The following is an 11401-nucleotide window of genomic DNA, read 5'->3' as shown; positions in this document are numbered from 1 at the left end:
GCTGAGCCCCAAATGAGGACAAGAGGTACAGAATATGGATGGATAATGTTTGTAATGCAATGTAAAGAGCTGTCTGTAAATTCAGCTGAGACTTGACAATAGTTTAGCATGCATTGTTTCATGAATTTGTTCCCCGATGTCTTAAAAAAGGGTCTATGACAGAATTTCAGCACACCTAATGACCACTTGTAAAGCTCAAGTAAAAATAACTCCGTTTTGGGTGAGGTGGTTCTGTCTCAGGCAAAGGCAAAGTATGACTTTTGTGACCGTGACCCCGCCCCCCCCCCCCCAGAGAACAATTTATTTATTTATTTTTTAAAGTGTCTCGTAGAATCTGTGAGAAGTAGTTCTTCTTGACATCTTGTCAAACGTAATTGAGCTGAATTACCTACAATTTCCACGTGTTTTCAGCAGTGCAGTCTGGTGTTGTGCTTAAACTCAAATTGTGCTGGGGTTTAAGCTCAGAGTCATGTGGGGATCAGGCTTACTTTAATCCTCCAGAGAGAGAGAGTGTGTGGGTGTGTGTGCATGTTTGGGAGGGAGAGAGAGAAACAAAGAAAGAAAGAGAGAGAGTGAGGGAGGTCTGATTGCGTTTGTTAATGTCTAACTCTGCTTCGGGTGCGGTAGACTTTTTGGTTTTCAACAGGGAAAGACTGACTGCAGCTTCATTGCCTAAAAAATAGTGGAGGCCTCAAAATTTGGAGTTTTTAACACTACCTTGTCATCCAAAAGGTATTTTGTATTGCACCTTGAAACTTTGGAGTGACCAGACTCTTACCAGGCTTGGCTGGGAGGTACCCGAATTAAAGCTTTTGGTTGCCTTTTGGAACTACAGTTTATTTTGATTTATCACAATTTTTTCATTTTACAGTATAATTGATTCTTAGGTTTGCACTTTGTCATTTTAAATCTGGAATATTGTGTTCATCTTACAATTGTTGTCGGCGACACTCGGACATTCAGTATTTAGACTCACTTGTGAACTGAAAAAAAAATGGTATCTTGGAAGTCCATTGTTTATCCAGAATTCTGAACACCTTAGATAGATTTACGATCCAAGAAGGTGGTCGTTCAGCCCTTTGTACTTTTCCAATGGCTCAGTCAGACTTCTGGCCAAACCCGGACCTTTCCAACTCCACTGTGGTCCACAGCCCTGTCACTTTTTCTTCAGATGCAAATGACCAAAGAGGGGAAAATGATGGGGACAGAGAAGAGGAAGATGAAGAGGTTGAGCTTGGTGAAGAGGTGGGGGAGGACATTTTGGCTGAGGCTGAGGCAACAGATGGACGAGCTGAAAAAGAAAGCGCAGATCAATGTGAAAAGGAAGAAATGGAAATTCTTTCAATCGCCCTGGTAACAAATGAAATGACAAGGGAAGAAGAGGAAGGTCAGGAAAGACGGGAGGAGTGTGAAGTGGAAGCAGCATCTGAACAGCCCAATTTAGTGGAGGAACAGACTAAGGAAGAGAACAGAGTCAAAGAGGAGGCAATGCCAACATGGACTGAAAATGTGTGTAACTTGTCCGCGCAACTTGAAGATGACAACAATGAGGAAGCTGATAATAAAGATCAAAATGGTCAGCATTTGAAAACAGTTGAGAGTACAGAGCAAATAGTGGAAGATGTAGAAGAATCACAGACGGGCATTGAGAATTATGTCAAGACCAGTGACAGCATTCTGATTTCGGGAAGTGAAAATGAGCATGTAGGTGGAGAGGAATCTGCAACCGAGAGGATTATGCAGGAAGAAGAACACTCAAATAACACAGAGACTGTGACAGCTGAAATCCAGAATTACTTCTTTACTGTTTTGCAAGTTGAGAAAAGCAAACATCATGAAAGTGAAGATGGGAAAATAGAGGATAAAGTGAATGAGGAAGAGATCAAGGAAGAGAGTAAAACCAAGCACGAGGACCATTTAATCAGAATTGAAAACTTGTGTCATGTTCCAGGAATGGTAGAAGGTGATGAAAATGGCCAACACAAAGAAGGAAATACGGAAAACGAGAAATTTGAAGAGCCAATCGGGTTCAAAGAGATCGTCCAAGAAGAGGAAATGTTTCATGAAACAAACATGGACGCAGAAGTTCTGGTTCAGCTTTCAGCAATAGACAAAGACGGAAATGGCAGTCACAAAAATGAAGAGTGTGGAGAGCGCAAAGAACTGATTGGGAATGAGGAGAACACACAGGGAGAGCAAAGCTCAAGTGACAATAATATGGTGATCGAAGGTCTAGCAAGTTACTACACATCATTGGAAGATGACAATGATGAAAATGTCACAAGTGAAGAACAAAACACTCACGAGGTAGTGAAAATAAGCGATATGATGGAGGAAGAAGAACACTTGACAACACTGACCTTGGAGGAAGCTGCTCACGGTATTCAAGCCTCAGTTACCAATGTAGAGGATTCCCATGAAAATGCAGAGGTGCTGAATGAGCATACTCACAGTGATCAAGCCTTAGCTACAAATTCACACGATTCCCTTGAAGGTGTAGAGACCACAGATGAGATGGCGCACAGTGCGCATGGCTCAGCTACAATACCACAAGACAACGAAAAAGGTGCATTGACCAGTGGCGAAGATGACGATGATGTCGAGTCTTTTCAAGGGATTCAAGCCACAGTTAATATTTCACACAACTCCAATGAAGTTTGGCAGGTGGAAGCTGCCCAGAGTGCCTCCCTTTTAGAGGACCACGTCAAAGATGTCAGCAACGAGTTTGCAATGCCAGTCAAAAGTGAAGGTGATCAATGCCAGGCTTCACATACAAGTGTCGTTATACCTCACTGTTCTTCTTTTGAACCCGCAGCCATTCAAACCAGCCAATTGATCGACATGGTGAGACATAGTGAAACTACCCCAAGTGACAAAATGAACAGCTCAACAGAACTGGAATTGGCTGATAACTTCTTACAGCAAGAGGTCCTAAATATGGAGATGCAGGAGTTGGTGAAGGTCACAATGTCTGCTTCAGACGAACAAATCAAACCATGTCTGGAAACTGAAGAACCATCAGATATAGCATTAATATCGTCCTTAGATCAACCAGATGAGGACATTCCTGTTGAAGGATTTGGGACATCTGAAATAAAGGAGCAAAAAGAAAATACATCATTCATGGAAATGGATGGAGACGACCAAACCTCAGAGAAGAAAGAGGAGCTGGATAATGGCATTGAGCTTGAGGATAAACAGTTAATCACCCAACAAGATGATACAGAGCAGGACATGGGATCAGAGAAAGAGGTGACATTGCCAGTGGAGGAGCTCATGTCAGAGCAATTCATAGATGATGTGTCCGAACCTGTCCAAGATCAAACTCTACAGCCACTCAGTAAACAACAAAGACAAAGTGATGATGTGAAGGATGCGCTAGATCAAGAAGAGAATGCAGAACCTGTGACCATTCTAGATAATGAGGTTGAGAAGATGCACAAGTGTCAAAACAGACAACTTGAAGATCTGGGCAACGTTGAGAGGGAAGATACCACAGATAGCAGGTCAGAAGCAGATGAACATGAGAAACCAGTAACACAAGAGTTGGACCTGGATCGAAACGGAAGGGTCAAAGAATTAAAACAAGCCATGGAGAATGGCATACTTTGTCCCGAGACGCAGTCGATAACCAAGGAAGTAAAACTGTTGTCAACGAGGAAAAAAGATGCATGGATTAAACTGAAGCAAGGAGAATCAGATGCATCCCCAGAAGGAAAACACCAGAAAGACAACCCAGTGAGAACAGACATCAGAGAATCATTAAATGACAACTTAAATCTACTTGTGAGGGATGCATGGATGAAGGAGCTTAAGTCAGTCATTAAAGATGAAGTTCTTTCCAAAAAGAAAGATGACCAGGTGAAGAAAAAGAGGGTGGTGCTGTTTGAGGATGGACAGCCATACATTCCGAATCAGGAGAGTCAGACAGAGAAGCGACAGGAGATGATTTCGCCAAGAGTGGTGGATAGTCTTCTGCCACCTGTGCAGGATTATGCATCGGCAACGCCACATGACCAGGACAATGACATCTCACTTTATGTCAAGGTAATGAAAGAGTACACTCAAGTTAAGCTAACAAAAAGCTATTTTATGTTTGTTGTAGACAAATAATAATTACACATAGGCGTGTACATCAGTGCCATTTTGGCAGTAGCACATTGAATACAAAAGTTACAAAAACAAGTTGACGAAAACATGATTAGCGTTGCTATTTTTTGGCGAGTAAAAAAACATTTTATTGAGCTTACATTTAAAGGTGATGATCTTGGGGAGTTTCCTTATTGAACAGCCTATTATAGATATTGTATTTTGTTCAAAAGTTGTCTGTTTATGGTGGTTCTCTGGAGCCCAATCTGGTGTCAGGAATTCTATCAGTCTTTTTGTAGAAAAAGGTGATATGGAAATGAAGATTTGAAACAGTCTATGTAAACATCCACGTTTGAAACAGGAACTTTTAGAAGTTTTCAAGTTCTCAAAGTTAAAAAGTGCTTCTTCAGCACATTACAATGGTGATTTAAAAATGCTCTTGCCATAAGCCTTGATGGCTTGATCATACAGCTGTTCGAGGGGTTTCACAAATTTTGCATCTGCAAAAGCAGTGAAACAGTAGTGATCAAGTGGGAGAAGGTTAAACAGTGGAGATATGTTTTTACCATATCAGCTGTTAAGAAGGGTAATATTCGTTTGCAATTGTGTGGGTTAAAAGTAAATGTATTCCAGACTTTTCTTAAAAAATGTTTCTAGTAGCCATCCAAGACTAATTCTGTCTGTTTCCCATATCTTCTAATAGAATAATGAGCTGGGACGGCAGCCCGTACTTTGACCTCATCAGTACAGTTAGCGGTCCAAAATAGGAAGCTCGGGTTCGATCCCCATGTTGGATGAAAGCCGCAAAAAAAAGTAAAACCTAAAGTACTCATACTCTCTACTTAAGAAGTACAGATACATTGGAAAAGCATAAGTGTTGATTCAAGCCCTGTACTTAACTAAATAAGTAAATGGGGCTGTCACTTGTATAGCGCTTTCTACACTCCAAAATGGACTTAAATCAAAAATGAAAAATATTTATTATAAATTCCATAAAGTACCTGTTTTGATACCTTGAAAATAAAACTGCATAAAAACAGTTTCCCTCTTTTATTCACTTGTATAGTGTTGGCACTGGACGAAAAAAGAAGGAAAAAAACATGCTACACGTTTTTTAAGAGCTAGCTAGCTAGCTAGCTTGACTTTTATGCCATCAAAACGTGTTGCAAAAACTTTGCTAACATTGTGAATCCAAGTAAAAAAAATGCTCAATTAGCCAACAGAAAAAATACACATTGTTGTGTTTCTTCAGTTTAGACAGAGAATTCTTAAATGCCAGCAACGCATGGTTTCAGAATCATGCTAACAAGATCAAACAATTAAAGAAGGCAATGCATGGGTGATATGTTACTTCTCTGAGTCTGTTGCGCAGTTGTTGTTGTTAAAGCACACTGGTTCGCATTCCTCCATGTTGTTGCTGTTCCTCTTTTTGCTACCTCATAAATCCCTAAGACCTCAATCAATCAAGATCTCAACTGCGGTTGACTTTAGCTCGCCTCTATTTACCTTTTATTTGATGATGTCTCATCATCAACATCAGTTGGAAAAAAAATATTGAGCACATTTTGACAAAGTAATTTGTAAAAAAAGTACAGAGGGGCATACAAGTAAAAAATCAAGTTAAAGTACATATACATTTCGACTAGTTGCAAAATTGTTCTGTAATACTTCCCACCATTGCCAGTAGGACGGATTAATACCTTGAAAAAATGTGCTAATACCGTGTGCGAGAGCTGCTTCAGTCCCATTCAAACAAAAACTACCTTTGTCAAGTAACTTGTTGGCTGATTGAATCAATTCAACCCCCTGCTATTGGTTAGCATACAAGGTGATGTTTGAACCTGCTTCTTAAAACTAATCAAATATACATAATTAAGCTATACTGCTTTTGCACATATCCACAGAACTAAGTTGAGAGAAATTATTTGGAGTGTAGGAATGTTATACTGCTGCAGTTCGAAGGCTAATCTCCGCATTCTCACTCGGTAAGCTGATTAGCCTGCTGTTTAGTCTTCAGAGTTGTGGGCACGGTAGCCCTGGAAGCAGCACATTTAGTGTACACCCTCACACATCCATCATCTTTATGTTATATGCCATATACTGTATGATTTTAGAAGTGCACTGATAACATACAAGGGGAAGTTTGCAGTTTTCTATCTGTTAGCAATATTTGAATGTAGCCACACCTCACTCTTCCCGCTGCTGCTTGAAGTTGCTGACCAAGCCACACGGCCACCACTAACATGAAAGAGCCGTGCGCTGTACCAACGTGCACTGTAAACAAGCCATTCTTCGCCACGGCTCACGGATCATCGCCCACTTTGCAGCGGCCAACTATACATAGTCTGGAAGTGGAAATCTTGTTGCTGTTCATTATAAAGTACTTTGTGTGCATTGATCTCCCTCACAGACATCAGCGAGTCTGTTATGTTTCCACCATGTAGACCACGCACCTCACCTGCTCTAAATTTAAAAGGAATAAGTAAAGCCACTTAGATTAGTCAAGAATCAAGTCTGCTGTGTTCAGTCCCACAACGGCGCAAACGCCCCTAACTTATATATGAAAATGCCAAAAGAAAGTAAAGTCTGCCCATGTGCACTTAAGAGTAGACTGAACTTTGCGCTAGACTTGCATGGACAGCATACCTCGATTTCGCTTTCTGTTGTTACAGTCTCTTCAAGGGTATTCTTGTAAAGGCACGGTGTAAAATAATAATTAAAATGAAGACAATTAGACAAATAAGGTGGGGCCAAAGAGGGATGAGTTTTCCAAGAACCGTTTTAATAATATTGTACTGTCAGATCATACAGGCAGTTTTAAGATATAAGACAAAAGGTGTTTGTTTGTCTTTTTATTAGTACAAACTCCATCTTTTAACAATTCTAATATCACAATGGATGGGGAATAGCTTGCATTTGGGAATATTTGTCATTAATGCTCCCCAGTCTGTGTGTCCATGTTGCTGCTGTCCCGTTTTTTTCTGATTTGCCTTAAATTTGCCAATTCAATTTTGTGTTGTCACCTGTGGATGTTGAGTCTAGGTTGAGAAAGCAATGAATACATGTACAAAGTACAAACAATTGTTTTCAAAATAGGGAGTTAAAAAGTCATGAGGAAAATAAGTAGTCACGTATTATGCATATAGCAACCAAATATTTGTACTTCATTACTTCCTACTGCAGAATAACTTTTTTTTTTTAAAATCTCAGCTCCCTTTGAAAACGTCATCTTATATCATTCACAGGAAGTGATGGTGTGTTGCTCATTTGCATGTGTGTGGGGGGGTGTGCGTGTGTGTGTGTGTGTGTGTGTGCGTGTGTGCAGGCGGGCAGCGATGGGGAGAGCATCGGTAACTGCCCATTCTCACAGCGACTTTTTATGATCCTCTGGCTCAAAGGAGTCATCTTCAATGTCACCACCGTTGACCTCAAGAGGTAATTATTACTGTTATATAAGTACATTTGGTATGGGAAATTTTAAAAAAGACATTTTCATTTCACTCATGGTTGCCATAAGAACGGAACTGGAACTCAGAGTTCCCCTATGTGTTTCTGTAAGTTCTGTATATTTATTCACATTGGGTACCAAACTTTTTTTATCCTGACCTGACCTGGCATGTTATCTTTTGTGCTGACAGAAAACCTGCTGATTTACAAGACCTCGCTCCAGGCACCAACCCTCCATTTATGACCTTTAACGGAGAGGTCAAGGTTGACGTGAACAAGATAGAGGAGTTCCTGGAGGAGAGACTGGCCCCGCCGCGGTACAAAAACATGCGCACACTCCACCGTAAATAAGCAGAAGTGGCAAAAACACTCACCGTCTGTCCTTAAGTGCAAGTACGGATGCTTGCTTGAAAATCGCAATTAAAATAATATTGTCTTTTGTGTGAAAAATCTCACGGGATTCCAGACCTCTGGTTAAAATGTTGCCATGGCTATGGTTTTGCAGCTACACTAACATTCAAGTTTAATGACGTGAATTCAAACGTTAGAGAAGGTGAACTTCAATTAACTTTTAGAACCATCCTGAAACTTCACCTGAAAGTCTAACATCCCCAACATTTTGTGAGCAGTGTACATAAACTACACGATGTGTTTTGATGGGAAACGGGACCTCAGATCGTTGATATTTTGGTATCACCAGCTACCCAAGACTGTCACCGAAACATCCGGAAGCCAACACAGCCGGCATTGATGTCTTTGCCAAGTTCTCTGCTTATATCAAGAACCCAAGGAAAGAAACCAATGACAGTAGGAGGAGCTACCATTTTACATACCGCACTTGTTGAATGCATGTTTCTGTTGATCATTTTTAAATAAAGTGAACTCAACTCTCCACTGCATATGACATTACTGTTAAACTTGGGCCTGTTTGGATTTGGGACCAACTGGAGCCCTAATAATCTGTACTGTATTAGAAACTATCCATCCATCCATATACCGTTTATCCTCACTAGAGTTGCGGGTATGCTAGAGCCTATCCCAGCTGACTTTGGGGAAGAAAGCTACACCCTGAACTGGTTGTCAGCTAATTACACACATATTTACATAATCATACATGCTCACGTTCACACTTGCAGAGAATTTGGAGTCTTCAATTAACTTTTTCAATTAATTATAGCTTTCTCATCAGTTAGTGAGTGAATGTCTTAATTCTCACCCATCTGTTCAGCCTTAGAGAAAGCGCTGCTGAAGTCTCTTCGACATCTTGACGACTTCCTGCGAACTCCCCTACCATATGAGATTGACGGTGATGCCTCGGGAGATGTCCCAGAATCCACCAGGAGCTTCCTGGACGGACCAGAGCTCACTCTGGCTGACTGCAATCTACTTCCTAAATTACACATCCTGAAGGTCCGCTGCTCTTTATTGCATTTGGTGGATGGCGCATGGTCATATCTGAAATGGTGTTCTTCTTTCCAGGTGGTAGCGAAGAAATATCGTGGATTTGAGATCCCCGCAGAGCTGTCCGGTGTTTGGCGATACTTGAACTGTGCCTATCAGAGAGAGGAATTCAACAGCACCTGCCCAGCCGAGAGGGAAATTGAGTTTGCCTATGCTGATGTTGTTAAAAAAGTTAAATAAGGTCAAGTCATCCAGTAAGCTAGATCACGGGTGTGCAAAGTATGGCCATAGGGCTACATAAAGACCAATTCAATAAGCCGGCCCACCGCATATTAATGTTATCAAAAATCTTGTAATATTTGTTGCACGAGACGTTTCTCTACAAATTGGCTAATTATATTTATTGCACTATTTTTATTGATTTTTTATTCATTTATTAAATAATAGATTTGTTGCAGATAGTTAAATTAAAAAGTAAAAAAAATAATTTATTTTATTAGAAAATAAAACAACTTTAAATGCACATTTAAACAATGCCATTCTTTCATTTTATTACATAGATAGTTAACTGATTAGAATTACATTAGAAATAATATCAATGAATTATTCGATTAACAATGAGCAATTTCTCTTACAATTTTTAAAAATGTGCCTGTTCAAAATGTATGCTCTTAAAATATTGGTTAATAATTCAAATTAAATTACTGAGAAATCAGCCTTAAAAGTTAAAGTGTCCAGAATTTAGTGCCATCTAGTGACGAACAGAATGCAAACTTAATAGAAAGCAACGATCTAAGATCGAAGCGTGTGCATTTTGAAGCACACGCGCTACGTTGCCTCAGAGAGATCACACTTCGCAAGCCCCTTTCATTACTGAAATAAGAATAGATTATTTTACTTGTAAAATAAAACGACACGGCCCTTCTGTTAGTGTTCAATAATCAAATGTGGCCCTTGAGCATTAGTTTTCTCACACCTGATCTGGAAGGAAATAGGTGACAAACGAGGACTTTGCCAATGTCGACTTGATCATCATCTCAATCATCCAAGAAGTCACAGACACCCGGTTTGATTATGACCTACCTACATTGGAGGTCGTACAGTGTTTTTTGTGCATGCAACAACAAAGAATCAAGTTTTTTATGTTTGAAAGTTAGACCAAATAGAAAATATAAGAATAATTTAAAATGCCTGTGTTGTACTACTGATAACTCATATTTGCATTGTTTTGTTACACAACTATTTGTAGTACTATGTTACATTTTATAAATCACACTTATTTTTGTTAAAAATACAATCAGTTGAGCATTTTGCACAATTTATTGCAAAACTTCTTTGATTACTGATAAGACAAATTGCTTCTCAGAGTATGATCGCTCAATCAAATATGGAAAGAGTCAAATCATTAATAAAGTCACCTTATTACATTCATGTTGTGACCTTAAATTTCATTTGGTCGGGTTTATCAATTCAAATCCTGTCACGTTTGCCTCATCACAATCAGATGTAGGTGAGAGCTATCTGAAATCAGCAAATCCCCCAAAATCAGCCTGCTGTGTTCTGGCCTAAAACAGTTTTTTTTATTACTATTGTATGTCATGTTTTTGTTGCGTTTCCTTTCTTGTCCATTTGTTTTCATGCAAAAGTGCATCGTAATAATTGTACAGTAGCAATAATATAATACTAATAATTGTCTTTATTGTTACTTTCCACGAGAGAATAATTATAATTACACATTGTAATATGTAGGAATACCACACAATGCAAAAGTGTATCCACCTTATTCCTACGCCCGAATAGTCTTTGGGTAAATTAGGTGCTTTGTTAACATGGAAATTGTTTGTGCGGCTCAACTTTCTATGACCGTTACAGACTAACAATATGGGAACACCAGTTGCTGCAGCTTAGAACAGAAAACTTTTCCAATTAGCTTCTTGCGAATGTAGCAGGAGGATGACCAGTGACAAGGTACAGTCACGTATACTAACACTGAATACCTGAATGATAACGTATCATATCAAATGATTTGTTTCCTACTCTGGATCCACTGCTGCCAGGTCACCCTGGTTGGGAAAATCCTATCATCTGAATTACCCTCTCAAGATTTGTTGCGCCGCCCCCCAAAATGGGCTTTATGGGAGTTTTGGCATGCCCAGACAGGGATTTTAGATCAGGGCAAGTGGCCAATGGCTGTGCACTGTGGGCCTGTGACGTCCTTTGAGACACTTTCATGTTTTGGGGCTTTGTAAATAAATTTGACTTAGCTAACACGACATACCATTGCTTACAATGAACCCCTGATTAGTCATAGTTTGGCCCGGGCTTTAGGTGCAATCAAAACCCATACTTTATTCACAGATTCTTCTTCTTTTTTTTATCCTTATTTGCTGTTTTTGTGCTGGGCCAAAGCAATAACGGGGTATTGTATTGCTTTAGGAACAACTAGTCGCAGCTTAGTGTTAAC

The 11401-nt window shown here is 39.7% G+C and overlaps 1 protein-coding gene across 1 annotated transcript; it reads left to right on the top strand.

Moving 5' to 3' along the window:
- Positions 1 to 500: 500 nt before the first annotated feature.
- Positions 501 to 10368, top strand: LOC148340298 (uncharacterized). Its single transcript, XM_088292070.1, has 6 exons — positions 501 to 4047; positions 7415 to 7524; positions 7728 to 7853; positions 8237 to 8343; positions 8765 to 8946; positions 9016 to 10368. Exons 1-6 carry the CDS (start codon positions 1093 to 1095, stop codon positions 9175 to 9177), a joined length of 3642 nt encoding a protein of 1213 aa, XP_088148196.1. The 5' UTR covers positions 501 to 1092; the 3' UTR covers positions 9178 to 10368.
- The last annotated feature ends 1033 nt before the right edge of the window (positions 10369 to 11401 follow it).

This window comes from Idiotropiscis lumnitzeri, chromosome 3 (genome assembly GCF_059441095.1).
Source record: "Idiotropiscis lumnitzeri isolate Australia: NSW breed Sydney's pygmy pipehorse chromosome 3, RoL_Ilum_1.0, whole genome shotgun sequence".
NCBI lineage: Eukaryota > Metazoa > Chordata > Actinopteri > Syngnathiformes > Syngnathidae > Idiotropiscis > Idiotropiscis lumnitzeri.
This window is presented reverse-complemented; position numbering and strand designations above follow the sequence as displayed.